General features: G+C 45.4%; 1 protein-coding gene and 1 long non-coding RNA gene across 3 annotated transcripts in view; one reads left to right on the top strand and one right to left on the bottom strand.

Moving 5' to 3' along the window:
• Nucleotides 1–14,574, top strand: part of LOC308571397 — a 32,579-nt gene continuing 18,005 nt past the window's right edge. Inside the window, exon 1 of the long non-coding RNA XR_014001382.1 lies at nt 1–420. This is a non-coding gene — a long non-coding RNA (uncharacterized lncRNA). The remainder of the gene's footprint in view (nt 421–14,574) is intronic.
• The window catches only part of COL1A1 (collagen type I alpha 1 chain), a 46,247-nt gene continuing 33,642 nt past the window's right edge, over nt 1,970–14,574 (bottom strand). For both annotated transcript variants that reach the window (XM_081166075.1, XM_081166076.1), the window contains exons 41-51: nt 12,891–12,998; nt 11,839–11,892; nt 11,570–11,677; nt 10,568–10,621; nt 10,045–10,152; nt 8,256–8,309; nt 7,990–8,097; nt 7,612–7,894; nt 6,473–6,663; nt 5,077–5,319; nt 1,970–3,965 (exon numbers count right to left, since the gene is read on the bottom strand). In XM_081166075.1, coding sequence (XP_081022201.1) covers nt 3,819–3,965; nt 5,077–5,319; nt 6,473–6,663; nt 7,612–7,894; nt 7,990–8,097; nt 8,256–8,309; nt 10,045–10,152; nt 10,568–10,621; nt 11,570–11,677; nt 11,839–11,892; nt 12,891–12,998 — 1,458 coding nt within the window. In that variant the 3' untranslated portion in view covers nt 1,970–3,818. The remainder of the gene's footprint in view (nt 3,966–5,076; nt 5,320–6,472; nt 6,664–7,611; nt 7,895–7,989; nt 8,098–8,255; nt 8,310–10,044; nt 10,153–10,567; nt 10,622–11,569; nt 11,678–11,838; nt 11,893–12,890; nt 12,999–14,574) is intronic.

Genomic DNA, 14,574 nt, shown 5'->3' with positions numbered 1-14,574 from the left:
AGGAATGGGAAGCTCCGTCCGGTTTGCAAAGATCTCAGAAATGCTGAGTACATGAGAGAGCTGGTAGGGTGTTGGGGCGATGGGCTGCAACTGGTGCATATCTGACATAATGGCAGACTGGAATAGGAGACCAGAGGCAAGGATAGTTCCTGGACAATGGATAGAAGGAAGAAGAAACCCAAGAAAGAAAGGCTGGTGGATATTGAGGTGATGCAATGAGACTGCGAAGCTTGTTCCTTCTGGCTTTGAGCATCTGCAGACAGTATCCCACAGCTTCGCATGTGCCTCCACAGCTCAGCCTTGAAATCTCTTTTCAGTGCCACGGAGAAGTGCTTCTGAGCATGCACAGAGTGCCTTTTATCTCTCCCCCCCCCCAGATCTCTCCCACACAGTTTGGATCGTTGGCATGAGGCTTCAAGGGTAAGATGGCATTGGCCGCTAGGCAAACTCAAGCTCTGGAGTTTCACCCTCATAAATCACACTTTGCAAGAATGTATTGCAGGAGGGGAAGGTGACCGTTGTGGTGTTGGGGCACCTTTTTAAATAATGGAACTGATGTTTTGTTTGTGGGAGGGCAGATGGGCTTTTGGTTTCTGGAATTTGTTCAGCTTCCTTTAAAAGAAAGGTGTTCTCCGGCTCATAGAGAAGAGGGGGGAGGGAATATATGAGGGGAGAAATGTGAGTGTGAAAAAGAAATTTTCGGGGTGGAATATTCCCAGAAAGTTTTTTTGCTTTATAAGTATTTGTCGGAACTTAAGCCTCCTGCCTCGAGGAGTACCATCTTCCTCAGCATTTTGCTAAGTATGTAGTTTTTATATGTTTTTTTGTCCAGAATTCCTTGCCACTCTGTTATGAAACTGAATGTTGGGTGGTGGGTTGGCTGTTTGCTTGTTTCTTCCAGCTCTCTGGGGGTTTTGAGATGGTGGGGAGGGAGGATTAAAAGAGAAATTCCATGGTGGCTGAAAACCAGCAGGGAATTCCTGTGGGGGTAAATGTCTGAGGTGAAATATCTGGAGATGGGGAGGAAAAACATCAAATCAAAATGAATCTGTTGAACTGAGGATGAGGGTGGCAGCCAGGAGGACAGGTGTGGTGTGTTTTTGCCGGGGGGAGCGTGACCCACGGAGTGACAAGAGGCGTTTTTCTTCTCAGGGAGCTAAAACGATGAGCCCTTTACCTGCTTAAGTTTGTTTTTTCCGTCTCTCTGTGTTAAAACATATGGGAGCCAGGCGGTTAGAAGTTGTCGAGACTAATAGCAGCGTTGGGTGGGGCAGGGGACATATTGACCAGTTCTAGAAGAAGTTGTGGGGTGGGAGGAAATAACCAGGCATACAAGGAGAGAGCGAGGATGAGACAGGGCCATGCAAAGGGAGAAGTTGTCAGAAGAACTAAGCGAAGGAACAAAACTCAGACTCCTTTCCCTCAGGCTACAGCGTGCCCACACTACAAATGTCAATTGGTGGGGCTCCCAGTGAGAAACGCAGGGACATGTTTTCCCCCAAAGCAAGGATCCTGTGGCCTTCAAGATCTTGCCGGACTACAAGTCCCACCATTTCTGACCAGGGGCTGATGGGACTTGGAAGTACGGAAACATATGGAGGGCCTGGGCTTTGCTTCCCTGTCTCTGACAGAAAATTATCTCAACGCCCTCACACAACTGTGTCCCCCTAGGTTCCTTGAGGAATGCCATGACAGTTAACAACAGGACATTTTTAAATATAGCCGGAACTCAGTTCTGGCACCCTTCAGATGGGTGCCATTATAAGACAACAAGGGAGGTGTTCATGGTGAGTTCCGGCACCTCTTTTTTCTAGAAAAAAAATAGCACTGGTTAGTAATGATAATTTCCCAAAGCGGCTCACGTTTGAAATGTTAGGCACACCAGTAAAAGTGCAGGAAGCCTTTGCCCCGTTCTCCCAACCGACGCCCTGGCCTTGCGTGACAGAAAAAGTCCGAAGAACAACCGGTGTGTTGGATCATTTCACATGCTTTATTTCAGCAGTCAAAATAATTAAAAACATCTCAAATTATTATACATATACAAAATAGGTACAGAATCTTCGGCCGCTCACACTCCCTACAACATCTGCCTCTTGTGAGAAAGAGAGGAATTATGGGTTTTTTTGCTTGAGTTGGAAACCCAACGAAAGACAGAAAGTGGAGGGGGGGGAAAAGAGAGATGAGGGGTGATGTTGGCAGAGCTGAGGAAAAAGAGATGGATAAGAAAGGGAAAAATGAATCAGCAGCGAGGGAGGGCGATGAGCAAAAGTGTTTGCTTGGGATGGGACGAAAGATGGAAGAAAGAGAGAAAAAGAGAGAGAGGTGGTGATGGAGGAGAAGAACTGAGGGAATGGGGGAGAAAATACAAGCCAAAAGAGAATCCACCTGCTTTACAAGAGAAAGACAGAAACTGCTGAGACCTTGATCCCTTGTAGCAATGTTTGATTTATTTTTTTTCCTCATCCTCGATTTTTTTAATTATTATTTTTGCTTGTTAAAAAAGAAATAGCACCTTTTGAAGAAAAAAAAAATCACAAGTATCTCTGGGCAGCAAGGCATCCAGTTTGCTTTTCCCCTCCAATAATCTCATTTCTATAGCACCAAATGGCCCCCTTTTCAGCAAAGCTGTGCTCGGGGCGAGGTTTTTCTAGGTTTCGTCACCTCAAAAAAATAAAAAGTTCATGGGACCTGAAAATTATTAACATCGCAGACTAAAAAAAAAAGATATATGAAAGACACAGGTAGCACCTTTATCTAAACCTGAAACTCTGCCCAGTTTCTTCGCCCCCCCTCCATGCAAGCTGATGCTAGTATTAAAAAAAAGACCCCAAAACTACCCCAAAGAACTTGAAAAAGACAATGGTGAGGTAGCCATCCATACAACAATAATATACATTTAAACATTACATTTTCTCTGCTTTCTGGTATTATTGGCCATTTTTTCCCCTTCAGTTGCTCACCGACAAAATAATTAAAGCTCTTAAACCTGGCTTTCCCCCCCTCTACCTGATGTCTGTGAGAGGGACGGGCACTATCACCTGTTCTTTTCCTTCAAACAGGTTTCTGTTTCGAAAAACCACTCAGTGCCACACCTTTTTTTATGATAACTTCGCCAAATTCATCCCTGTTGCCGACTGAACAAAACTGAAAAAAACGTACATTTAAAATGGCTGAAAGAATCATCTTTTCAGTGGCTTTGCTCCGAGTAAAAATAAAAGAGAGAAAGATAAATCTCTTTCTATCAGGTACCGGCAGAGAAAGATGGTCTATAGGTAGATTTTGGGGTTTATTTATTATTACAGTTCTGGGCTGAGAGGAGGGGAGGTTATTTTTGATGGGCTTGTGATGGGCAGGTTCTACGACTAAGTTTAGTATTGCTCTGATTACTGCCAGGAAGATAAAAACACACACCAGATTTTCATACAGGTGTATTTCAGCTGTTACTTGGTTTCGACTGATTTTGTCATTTTGTATGGTTTTTATATATGTATTTTTGGAATGTACAAATATTGGTCCCACAATATTACTTGATCTTTTTTTTAAAAAAAGAAGAAGATAAAATCAAACCATTCTGTCTTTGGGGATTTTAATAATAATAATAAAGTCAAGCAAGTGGATGCACTTCCTTAATTATTTTTGAAAAGTCATTTATTTTTATTTTTTTGGTTTAATGCTTTTTTTGTTTTTTTTTAACGGAAACAAAAATAGTTTTAGAGATGATGGATAGAAAAAGACACAAATTCAAGTCCATGTGAAATTTCCTTCTTTTTTGGCTGTTTTTTATTTTATTTTTTAAACTGTCAGGTTTCCTTTTGGGTTTACAAGAAGCAGACTGGTCCAATCTCAAAGCCGAATTCCTGGTCTCTGCCACCAATGTCCATGGGAGCCACATCAATGATGGGCAACCGGGAAGTTTTTGTTGTCTTGTATTCGATGACTGTCTTGTCCCAACTGCCAGTGTGACGCTGCAGAGGGAGGAAAAATCAGAATTTAGAAATCAGAATTTTGTTTTTGGCTCCATAGACTTTTGAAGCTTCCGAATGACACCCCCTCCCCACATCCGATTTGAACTTTTTCCCTGGCCAGCTGTGCTCCTAAAACCTTGCTCCTCCCTTCCCCACCCTGGCTGCCCATCCCATTGTGCCACTGGAACACATAATTACTCTGGCATTTAGAACTTCAGGGATTCAGGGCACTGTGAGAGAAGAGGCAGAACCAACATAGAAGTTGGAGGATATGTTATGGTCTATCTTCTGCATGACCAGAATCCAGGTCCTTAAGTCCAGAGGAAGCCACCATGAATAGCCAGGGGGAGCAGTCATATCATCTGATCTTGAGCTATCACTGTCTTCTGATGGATTTAAGCTACTCTGGACTCAGCCATCTGGACGCTCTTTTGCCTTGAAGGCCTTTTGGCTCAAAAAACAGGATGTGCCTTCAAAGGGAAACAGTCCAAGAGTCTGTCCCTGATCCAGATGCCAAGAGCACAAGCAAGTAGGGACTGCTATACTAAGCGAGATACACCTTTGCAGGTTCTGAAGATTTATTATGGCAGCAGTATGGAGACTGCGGCCCTCCAGGTATTATTGGACTGTAACCCTCATCACTCTTGAGCACTGGTTATGGAGCTGATGGGAACTGAAGTCCGACAAACTTCTGGCGGGCCACGGCTTCCCCGTCCTGAGATCTTTCAGAGGGTTCTGCTGCTGAATAGGGATATTCCATCCCTCATCTGCCATGCTTCAGCACTGAAAAGCACCCAGTGTATGTGTTTCCAAACACAGATAGGAATCACAGCACCGAGACGTCAACTGCAGTCCTGACTTCCTCAGCCAGACCTGCCTACCCCTATTTCCCCCTGCCTCTGGCCATTCTTACATATGACGTTTGTTTTTATATGGATTGTCTCCCAGTTGCAAAGCATGGTTTTAGCAGGAGGTACAGAGGGGGAACACCCCTGCCAGCTGCGAGTAAAACACTGCAGCTTATGCACAAGGTCTCCAGTCTGAGAGAGAGAGAGAGAATCTATTGTACCCCCCACCCCTCATTGCGGCATCTAAAGACCCAATCGCTCACCGTGCAACCATCCTTGGGGACTCCATAGAGGAAGCGGCTGTTGCCCTCTGCTCTGATCTCGATCTCGTTGGAGCCTTGGAGGAGCAGAGCGTTCTGCAGGTTGCCAGTCTCTGCGTTCATGTAAGCCACGCTGTTCTTGCAGTGGTAGGTGATGTTCTGGGAAGCTTCAGTGGACATCAACCGCAGGAAGGTCAGTTGAATGGAAACGTCAGCTGGGTCGGATCCCTCGCCACCATATTCGAACTGCCATGGGAGACGGAGGGAAGGAGGGAGCAAGGAATTGGTTAGCGCTTGTGTCATGTCTTCTAGGAACCCCACCCCCTGCTATATCTAGGAATCTAACCAGCTTCTTTGTTTTCTCTTCATGCTCAGAGGGCCGAGGCAGGAAGTAATGCAATAATGGGCAAAGCCAGATAAGCTGACTGCTGCCCTCTTTAAGGAGCCCAAATCCAGCTTGGAAACAAATAAGATGCAGAGAGAGAGAAAGAGAGAGAGAGAGAGAGAGAGAGAGAGAGAGAGAGAGATATGAGGCCACAGGTATACATTCTTCTTGACAGACTGTTTTTCCAAGTTGCAGCATCTACAGCTTCTTTGAGCTAGACTACTCCAGCATGCTAAGTCAAGGGACCTTTGAGCCCAGCTGAACCTCTGGAATATATCACTTGAAAACTGGCCTATGCTTGCTTTTAACCAATGGTCTTCCCCTCTCCCTTTTGCTTCCAAGTATCATAGAGTTGGAAGTGATTTAAGGAGCCATCAAGCCCAACTTCCTGCAAGCACCAGGAATTGTACTCCGAGGTGCCTTGGTCAACATAAATACCCTCGTCCTGTCCATTTATCATCTGTTGTGTTCAACATCCTTGGATAAAGGTTAGAAGTGACATCAAGCCACCATCCAGGTTCTGCCTTGTGAATCAAGCCCATTCCAACAAAGCCCAGTGATGCCCAGGCCTCCCTATGCAACCAATTCCAGGGCTCTTCCGCCTTTTACAGCTAAAGGCCCTTTCTCAATGGGCAACTTAATCTTTCTGGTTACAATCTGAGCAGATTTCATGGCAGACATGGAAAGTCGACATGGATTTCTCAGTCTCATTGAGGCTGCTCCTACCTGTGCATTAAGGTGATTATCTATTCTCAATCTTTTCATCCTCTTGCTAAACAGTCCCAAAGCTTCCACTGAAACAACCAAACAGTCACCAGGTTCTACTGCCTGCGACATTCTTTCCACACATGGAATTCATGTGGAATTCATATCCATTCTAGTTCAGCAGGTGACTTGGAGGAAACATGACCCTGAAGTAACTCTCTCCGGTCCCAGCTCAGAATACGGGATTGGCAGTCCCAGCTAAGCCACTTGCTGGTTAACTATCGCTGCCTCACCGATTCCTGGTCTCACCTGGAAGCCATCGGACATGCTTTCGCCGAACCAGACATGCTTCTTCTCCTTGGGGTTCTTGCTGATGTACCAGTTCTTCTGGGGGATGGTGGGCTGAGAAGCTTGGACACAAGTCTCTCCAGTCTCCATGTTACAGTAGACCTTGATAGCATCCAGGTTGCAGCCTTGGTTGGGGTCAATCCAGTACTCGCCTGGTGAGGAATGGGGTCAAGTGAATGAGGTTCATGGAGAACGGATCACAGGAGCAAAACAAAACAAAACATCAATTTACGCCAACCCGATCTAAAAGGGGACTGGCCAACCATTTGCCCCCTCCTGCTTCTTCCTATCTCACAGATCCCACCCCCCATGCAATGAGTTCTCAGACTTGCCCAAGTGGGTCAGGAAAATATCTGCCCAAGCCTTACTCCGTACAAGACGAGGAGGCAAACAGCTTAAAACAAAAGAATAGAAAAGAGAACTACCTATGTATGGCTGAGATAGACTTCAGAGAGCCAGGGAATAGGGGGGGGGGGGATGTGTATTATATAAAATAGATGGTTGCCCCATCACTTCCCAGCATTAATTATCTACATAAGTAATGACATTCTGGTTCCTAAGCATTTTTTTTTTTTTTGTAGGAGAAAGAAGAGGGGCCAGAGAAGAGCCTGGGCTGGAGCTAGAAGCTCTACAGCAACTTAGAAGGCCCACTTCACGATACGATAATCTTTATTGTCATTGTCCCATACAGAACAGCGAAACTGAAATTTACCCTTTAGGACCTAAGTAAATGCAAGTCACATTCTGCAGATAGAAGCTACTTGGGAGAATTAATCGTTCTGCTTGACTCAAGCACGTTATTTAGGGAAGAGGCTGCAAGAAAAGGCACCCAAATCACTGCCCAGTCAGCTCCAGTGGAAAATCCATTCCTGGCCCCAGACCTGAGAAAACAACTATATGCTTGGCTGTGCAAACAATCCCCAAGTGAAAGAGAAAGGTCAACAGTGGCAGAGAAGAGAGGGGAAGTGAGAAGATTGATATACGGGGAAGAAAAGAGCAGGGCAGAGCCATTCTGCCAACGAACGTGGTCCAGAAGAAATGAGAATTAGTGGCATTTAAGAGATGCACCTCAGAATTGTTTTCCCCCCGACTGTACTCACCACTCTTCCAGTCTCCGTGGCACATCTTCAGGTCGCGGCAAGTGCGGGCTGGGTTCTTACGGGTTCCGTCAGGGCTGCGGATGTTCTCAATCTGCATGGACAGGCTCTTGAGGGTAGTGTCTACTTCCAGGTCGCGGTCGCGCATCACGTTTGCATCGTCAGCTCTGTAGTAGCGACCACCGTCGTGAGCTTTCTCCTGAGGAGGCTGGGGCAGGAAGCTGAAGTCAAAGCCGCCGCTGGGCGGGCCTGGGGGACCAGGTGGTCCAGGAGGTCCGGGAGGACCCTGGAGAAGGAAAAGAAGAAGAGTTGGAGGCAAAGATCTCATCCACCCATTGTGCTGTTAACTATGAGCTTTGTACGGCGAGAAGGAATACGTACAGCAGGACCAACATCACCAGTGCGACCACGGGGACCAGGTGGGCCAATGGGGCCGGGAAGACCATTCAGACCGTCTTTGCCAGCGGCACCGGAAGAGCCAGGGGGACCCTGTCAGGAAGGCAGAACAAAAATGTACCATGAGTGAAGCTTTTGTTGTTAACATGTATGCAGCAACAGCAACAACAACAGGTGCATAGAAGGACTGAAGTCTAGCAATAATAGCTAATAGCTAAAATGCTGTGCTTTACAGCCCAATCCATACTTACTCTTGGACCAGCAGGGCCAGAAGCACCAGAGGGACCTTGTTCACCAGGAGAGCCCTGCACAAAAGAAAAAAATTGTCAGTTTTGATGATCATCTGGGGGAAACAGGTTTATTTAAATGGGAGAAAATGCAGTCCTGTTCAGTAACAGAGAGGAAGTATCAGTCTAGCTTCTGTCCATGTCAATCTCACATGTGCTCCTTCATCAATCTACTCTTCCAAGTGGCAACGGGAACCAATAGGTTCACTCAGGACAAAATAAAAATGATATCTATGCTGCCATATGTCTGGATTTCCCCAGACATTACTGGGATTTCAAAGGTGAAATTGAGGTCAGGGAGGAAATTCCAAAAGGCAGAGCTTTGTCCTGGATCTTAGGCAAGTAAATAGAAAAATCACTTTTTGGGGGGGGGGGGGTCGGGTCCTGGTTTTTACTTTTTGAAATATGGCAACCCTATATATATATATTTTTTAAAAAAAGGTTTCACTCAGTACAATGGAAACTGGGTATATCTCAAACAGAAGCCTTTCAGCAATTAGATTTATAGGTCTTGGGTGGAAAGAAGGATAGGCAATTTTTTTAATCTTGCCCATGCTCGTCACAACTACTGGGTAGCATACTGTATTCACATTTGGGACCAGGAAGAAATGTGTTTCAAATGCAGATTGCTTTGGGGAGTGTGGAGATCTAAATTCATCTTCTGCAATCTTGCCACCTTGTAATTAAGTGGGCTGCGTTAACTAGGGACCCGAAGGAAGCAATCTAAGGCCTCCATCTTTAAAGTTCTTATTTCTTTGCCGCTAAGGTAGGCCCAAGCCTGCCTTGGCCATTGCTCAGTGACAAAAACTATACACCGAATTATAGCTGAGGCCCGCTGCTGCTTTCGACCACATGGCAGGCTCAAAGCCTTTCTGGACTGAGGAATATGTGGAACAAATTGAGATGTGCATGAACGCAGGCAAGCACTTATTTGCAAAATGCATGGCGTGAAAAAACTGCCGTCTGTAAGGGGAATACATATGGGTAGCTGAAGAAATTTAGGAACAAAATTGTTGCTCGTTAGCCTGCCCTCTGTCTCCAAAAGTTGGAAAACTGGAATTACAAGTTTTGATTAAGTAAGTTGGTGCAACTGGAGATCTGGATGGAATTGTAAACAGAAGCCGATTAATGGGCGAGGGCTTTGGGGACCCTTCAAGGACCTGCAGTCGTACAGGCCAAATAGATGTCAAAGCTCCCCCTTTTCTTTCCTCCACCCCCGACTAGATGTTTCATCGAAAAGGTATCCAAAGGTGGAATTTCCTTGCAGAAAGCGACGGTAGCTTTTGCTCATTAAACAACTGGACCAAGATCCACCTGTCTCTGAATAGTGGCTAGTCAGAGGCCTCTGGGGAGTTCAGAAAACAGGGTGGGGAAGGAGGCAGGTTTCCTCTGAATGCAGAGGCTCAATTTAAGTTATTGTGGCTATTGAAAGAAAGGTCTGTCCTTCATTCTTTTCCAGACCGTCTTAAGCTACAGAAATGAGATAGGAAAGCTCTAGCTCTCTAGATCAGAGGTGCAAGGCTCTAATTTGTGTGAGGACATTTCTTTCCTTCATGAGGACTAAAGCCTTAAAGCAAGACCTTCCAGGTGTCCCTATTTTCCAGGGATGCCCCTGACTTAAGAGAAGCCGTCCCGGTTTCTGATTTGATCCCGCTTTTCCTTAGGACGTCCCTATTTGAGAAATGTCAGAGGGTATCTGTGACGTCTGAAGCTTCTCTACATCAAAAATGGCAAAGAGCTCTCTGGTACTTACAGGTGGGCCAGGGGGACCCTGGAGACCAGAGAATCCTCTGTGACCCTTCATTCCTCTGTCACCTTGTTCGCCAGTCTCACCCTTGTCACCACGAGCACCTTGTGGGCCCTAGAAACGGAAAGCAAGATTTTAATTTTAATTTTTAAAAATTGGCTTATTGAGCTTTCACAAAGGAAAAAGGCAAGTCACTCTGCCTAACTCGGATATGAACTTGGAGTGCTTATTTCTAGTTGTATTTCAGCCATAAGGCAAAGGTAGCAGAGATCATACAGACAGGAAGTGTCCAAGTATATCCATTCAGCCTTATTGAATAGCATATGATATATTCTACCATTATAACATAGCTGAGCTGGTAGAGCACGAGACTCTTACTCTCAGGCTCATGGGTTCGAATCCCATGCCGGGCCAAAGATTCCTGCATTGCAGGGGGTTGGACTAGATGGCCCTTGCGACCCCTTCCAATTCTATGATTTTATGAAAAGAAAGAGAGAAAGAGAGAGGACATTTCAAAGCCCAAACTTACTGCAGGACCACGAGCACCAGCAGGGCCAGCGGGGCCAGCAGGGCCAGCGGGACCCTAGAGGGAAAGAGAAAAGGAGAAAATGTACATATCATCGCTTTTAAAATTCCGCATGTAATTGAGCATGCAACTTATTCCTTTAGGAGCCCAGTCCTTGGAAGGGAGGGCAATCACAGCAGGAAGAGCTCGATTCTGTCTGTAGAGTCTGTCTGTCTATCTGTTTGTTGGATTGTTAGTTATAAAGTGTTTTCACTATAGCAGCCAGCCTGATGTTTAGGATGTGTAGGTGGGCATATATGGCCACCAGATGGCTACATCCACCTTGCTGAAACTAAGCAAATTTAGGTCTGCTCAGGATTCGCACAGGGGACCACCTGGGAACCCCCACACAGACTGCCTTGAGTTCCAAAGATGAAAAAGGCAGGATATAAGCACGCCAACGAATAAATCTGGGAGTTGTCTATTCCTGCATTTGCTAGCAAAATCCTGGGATGTTCCATAGGATTTCAGCGGAAGATCACAAACGAGTGACCTCATTAATCCTCTGGCAGAGTTGCAATAAGGATGGGGAGAGCGTAATGGAAGAGGTCCCCCCACGGCGCTCTCATATGGCTCGAGTAATTATTTCGAACTAACAAATGAGGAGCCATAGGTGGATGCCAATCCAAGTTAATTAAAGCAGCGTGAAAGAGAGCCCCTTTAGCGAATGTGAGCACAGGACCAGAAGTGGCATGCGTTCCACGTTAATTAAGTACGAAGGCACGCTCCTGAAATATGTAAGATCCTGAAGCTGGGTGTGGAGGGTATGCCTACCTCATCTGCAAACGGATACCCATCTTGCCTGCATCTTTACTGATCGTGAAAGCGGAAAGTTGAGAATGACTGGCATTATTTCAGATCCACTGATCTGGAATAAGCTGGTTTGCATATATGTGGCCTAGTGGGATTCGGAAAAATGAAGGATTCAGAAAACGTTGTAGCAGAAGGAAAGGAAGCGCCACTTACAGTCTCACCACGGTCGCCATTCTTGCCAGCAGGGCCAACTGGGCCAGGGGCACCGGGGGCACCGGGAGCGCCAGGGGCACCAGCTGGGCCGGTCTCACCACGATCACCCTGTTTGGGAAAGGGAAAGGCAAGAAGAGGCGATCAAAGCTCAGAATCGGTGTGCGTTTGTGAAATCAAGTCTTTCATTTTGCAGAGTTATTGGACCCAGGTCTTGCGACACCGGCCCGTTCTGGACACCTGCTGCATACACACATGCATTTTCAACTCACCTTGGGACCAGCAGCACCATCGCGACCGGGAGCACCTTCAGCACCAGGAGAGCCCTGTCAGCCAAGAAGAAAGATGGTGAGACTGAGATCGCCATGGCATTGAAGCTCTAGAACTCTCTAGCTACCCATGGGAGATCTAGAACTGAGTTAAAACCATTCAGCTCCGTAACTGAACTATATCATTCAGTGTACATCTACTAGTAAGGATTTACGGACATATGAAGTTGCCATATGTCGTTCTACCCAGACACTGAGGTCCAGCGCTGAGGGCCTTCTGGCGGTTCCCTCACTGTGAGAAGCCAAGTTACAGGGAAGCAGGCAGAGGGCCTTCTCGGTAGTGGCGCCCACCCTGTGGAACGCCCTTCCACCACATGTCAAGGAAATAAACAACTACCAGACTTTTAGATGACATCTGAAGGCAGCACTGTTCAGAGAAGCTTTTAATGTTTGATGCATTACTGTATTTTAATATTTTGTTGGAAGCTGCCCAGAGTGGCTGGGGAAACCCAGCCAAATGGGTGGGGTATGAATAATAAATTGTTATTGTTGTTGTTGTTATATTATTATTATTATTATTATTATTATTATTATTATTATTATTATTATTATTAACTGAGGAGGACTACTGGTCTATCTAGCAGTATTGTCTATCCTCTGTAAGGACCAAAAAAATCGGGCACCGTATCTCCAAGGTCTCAGGCAGCAGCCTGCTTGAATACCCTTTTAACAGGAGATGCTAAGGAACAAACATGGGATCTTCTGCAAGTAAAACATGACCCTGATCATGGTCCCTCACGAAGCTACACTGCTCTGAGCCAGACCATTGGCCTATTTAGCCCAGTATTGCCTTCCTTTCCAAGGCTCCAGATAGAGGTCCTTATCTAAGGTTATTTTAGCTGGGGATGCCAAGGCATTCTGCACCTGCATTTTACCACCGTCTGCACAGTATGGCTTGGAGCATATTTCTGATCAATGGTAAGAGACTGGGGTTTGACAGAGAAAGGTGAACAAGTTTAGGAGTCCGGAGCTCCCGTGGAAATTGGAAGACTTGCCTCACGTCCAGATTCACCAGGGGGTCCGGCCAAGCCAGGTGGTCCCATTGGGCCGGGAGGACCACGTTCACCAGAAGGACCAGATGGGCCTTGTTTGCCAGGCTCGCCCTGTGGAGATCAGTCCCAGTTAGAACAAAAAGAATCCAGTTGTTGAGATACGGAAGGAGGCGGGAGGAAGACAGCAGGAGAGGAATCACATTCACACATCATGCTTGACCACGGTTAACTACGGTTAAAAAGAGCGAAACAAGGAGCCTAGTCTAGGCAGAGTTTGAATTCTGTTCCCTGGGATCTCAGAAAGCACTAAAGTAGAACTTTCAATGCAACATGGCTTATGGGATGGAGCCAGGGAAGGTTATCTTTTCCATTGGGTTCTATATCACTTGAAATATATAGCTCTGCATTTCAGAACTGGGGAAGCATCTGTTGTATAAAGCATGGGCTAGTCTATTTCTATTGAGTTTTGTTTTGTAAGGTTGACATCACTTTTCTAGATACTGCAGAACCCAGAGCACTGTTCTATTTATGAAAGCTCGCTCACTTCCTGGTATTGAGAATCCAGGAAGTTTTTTCAAACCATAATTGCATTTTACATTTTACAAATTGAATCTGTTTCAGCTTTGAAAACTGAGATTTATAAAAACACTTTGCAAAACCAAAGATTCATCTCTTCCTTAAGGCAACGATATTAAGTTATAACTGACCAAATTCAATATTTTAACTCCTCCCCACCTTGTCCCCTATCCTATACCACTTAATCCAACTACATCTTTAGCAGTCTAGGCTGTGAGACAAATCCTCATTAAGAGAGGACAGAGACAAGATTTGAAAACAAGTTTGAGCTAGAAAAACTTGCTTGAGAACTTTCCCCCAGAATTCTTTTCATTTCCAGTACACACAACTGTGGTTTCTTTTCTGTTCAGGGGAGCTGTGGATGGTTGTTTTAAAACAGAATTGCAAAAAATTGTGAGCTGCTTCTAAGAAACAGTTGCACTCCTCAAAAAAATACACCTGCCCTTAAAACACAGAAAATCTGTCAAATGCATTTTAAAGGCCTAGCAATATGGTCAGATTAAAAACCTGAACAGATGAACGTTACTACATCTTTCAGGACGTCCTGTCTCAGGGCTTACATTTAATATGATCAACAGGATTCCCTAGAAATGTTTCTTACTTTTGACAATTCACAGAACTTGTGGTTGAATGATAAGTCTTTTTGATGGGGTAGGGAAGATTTGGAACTGAATTCCAGGGTTTAGCTTTCACTTTTCAGCAATTCAGCCAGGGGCTGTGCAGGTATTTGTGAGCAAACTAAAACAATAAACAGTGCTTTGTCTTAGCTCATCAAGACTTCCTTTTGGGCCGTGTTTCTAGGCACAGGTCCACATTTCAAATCTCTGTGTTAGAGCATTTTGTTATTGTTATCCTTGTGCTTTCCCTGCAAGACTCCGAACTGCTGAATTGGAGCAAACGGCAATCTGCAGAAAACCTGAATTGCTGTTTGTTCCGATTCAGCTTTAAAGAGCAGGTTTTCCTGGGGAATACAGAGCTTTAAAGTGCAGGACTTGTGCCTAAGAAAGCCCGGGGCAAAAGGTAAGTGTGGGTAAGCCCATAGATGCAATATAGAAAACATGTTCCTCTGTTTCTACAGGATAATGGTATTGACCTTTTATTTTATTTTCAT

Source organism: Podarcis bocagei, assembly GCF_964188305.1.
Source record: "Podarcis bocagei genome assembly, chromosome: 13".
NCBI lineage: Eukaryota > Metazoa > Chordata > Lepidosauria > Squamata > Lacertidae > Podarcis > Podarcis bocagei.
The sequence above is the reverse complement of the archived record's forward strand: the minus strand, read 5'-3'. Positions and strand labels throughout refer to the sequence as shown.